The following is a 1,577-nucleotide window of genomic DNA, read 5'->3' on the forward strand; positions in this document are numbered from 1 at the left end:
AGCAGCAGGTGTTCTGCTACAGAGGTGTGGACGAGACTGAAGGAATAGGACTGGAGGAGAAAATGGAGAGGGGAAGACCTGCTGTCAACCCATTGCTTCCCTGGCCTTCGCTCTGAGCGTTAAAAGCAGCATTAGTCAACAGAACATAGCTTCCAAAGTTAATATGCAAATCTTTGAGAATTTGGTTCCTACTTGTAGTGACAGAAGCTTAATAGATCAATTTGTCTAATTGAAGAAGCTTGGTTGGAAGTGGTAGGTTGGCATTTGTGTTGCACTGTAGCAAACTAGTGAGTTGAGTGTTTATGGCTCTACTTAAATCATTTCCTTTGGGGTTTGACATTTTTCAGGACTGTTCAGAAAACTTTGATGACTTCACAGTGACTCTAATGTTCTTCTTTTTTTTTTAAAGATTTATTTATTATTATAAGTAAGTACACTGTAGCTGTTTTCAGATGCACAAGAAGAGGGCGTCAGATCTCATTACGGGTGGTTGTGAGCCACCATGTGGTTGCTAAGCTTTGAACTCAGGACCTTCAGAAGAGCAGTCAGTGCTCTTACTGGCTGAGCCATCTCCCCAGCCCAAAGATGTATTTATTTTATTTATATGAGTACACTGTAGCTGTCTGCAGACATACCAGAAGAGGGTATTGGATCCCATTACAGATGGTTGTGAACCACCATGTGGTTGCTGGGGATTGAACTCAGGACCTTTGGAAGAGCAGTCAGTATTTTTAACTGCTGAGCCACCTTGCTAGCCCCATGTTCTCATTTTAGATGAAGTGACATCATGATTTTTTTTGGACAGGAAGTTTTATTGAAGTGCAGAGTGTTGTCAGCAATGATGAGCTTCAAACAGAGTCATCAGAGGCTTCTAAAAATCTCTCTGAAAAAGATATAGAGGAACCAAGAGAAACTCTGGAGGAAGGAAACCCCAGGGACACAGAGTGCCTCCTACAGGACTGCTCTGGCACTGAGGCAATGGAAGGACACAGAAAAGCTGACAGAGATGCTGAGGATTCGCCCAACGAATGGCAAGATGTTAATTTGGTAACACCACATTTTAACTTAGTGCCAAGGAAGCCAAGCCTATGGCTTCTGAGATTTTAAAAGTTGCTAGATAAATATTCACTAACCGTTTTTAATTCATCTTCTTGTTTCTCGTAGCTCCCGTTTAATATGTCAGTTACACTTGGGGTTTTTTAGTTAGATTCTCATGATGTAATGAGACCACTGAAAGGGACTGTCTTGCCTGGACTTCCAAGTGGAAGACACTGTAAGGCTTGTTGGTCATTTTAGCCAGAGGAAATGTGTGCTTGATTGTGACGAATGAACATAATTGGATGCCTGTAATTTTCTGCAGCTGGGAACATGTTTTAGGAGGAACTGGATGCCCTGGAAAGTAACCTCTTAGCAGAAGAGAATTCACTGAAAGCTCAAAAACAGCAGCAAGATCGGATTGCTGCCTCTGTGACAGGCCAGATGTTTCTGGAAAGCCAGGTAAGTGTGACTTTAGCTTGGTCTTCCTTAGACCTGTCATTCCTCTCAGAAGGGCTGTGTAATACTGTCACACCCCCTTG

At 42.6% G+C, this 1,577-nt stretch overlaps 1 protein-coding gene across 1 annotated transcript in view; it reads left to right on the top strand.

The window, feature by feature from the left end:
* The window catches only part of Ercc5 (ERCC excision repair 5, endonuclease), a 44,110-nt gene that overhangs the window by 29,527 nt on the left and 13,006 nt on the right, over positions 1 to 1,577 (top strand). The window contains exons 9-10 of the mRNA XM_031368976.1: positions 806 to 1,047; positions 1,378 to 1,555. Coding sequence (XP_031224836.1) covers positions 806 to 1,047; positions 1,378 to 1,555 — 420 coding nt within the window. The remainder of the gene's footprint in view (positions 1 to 805; positions 1,048 to 1,377; positions 1,556 to 1,577) is intronic.

This window comes from Mastomys coucha, unplaced genomic scaffold, assembly GCF_008632895.1.
Source record: "Mastomys coucha isolate ucsf_1 unplaced genomic scaffold, UCSF_Mcou_1 pScaffold14, whole genome shotgun sequence".
Taxonomy (NCBI): domain Eukaryota; kingdom Metazoa; phylum Chordata; class Mammalia; order Rodentia; family Muridae; genus Mastomys; species Mastomys coucha.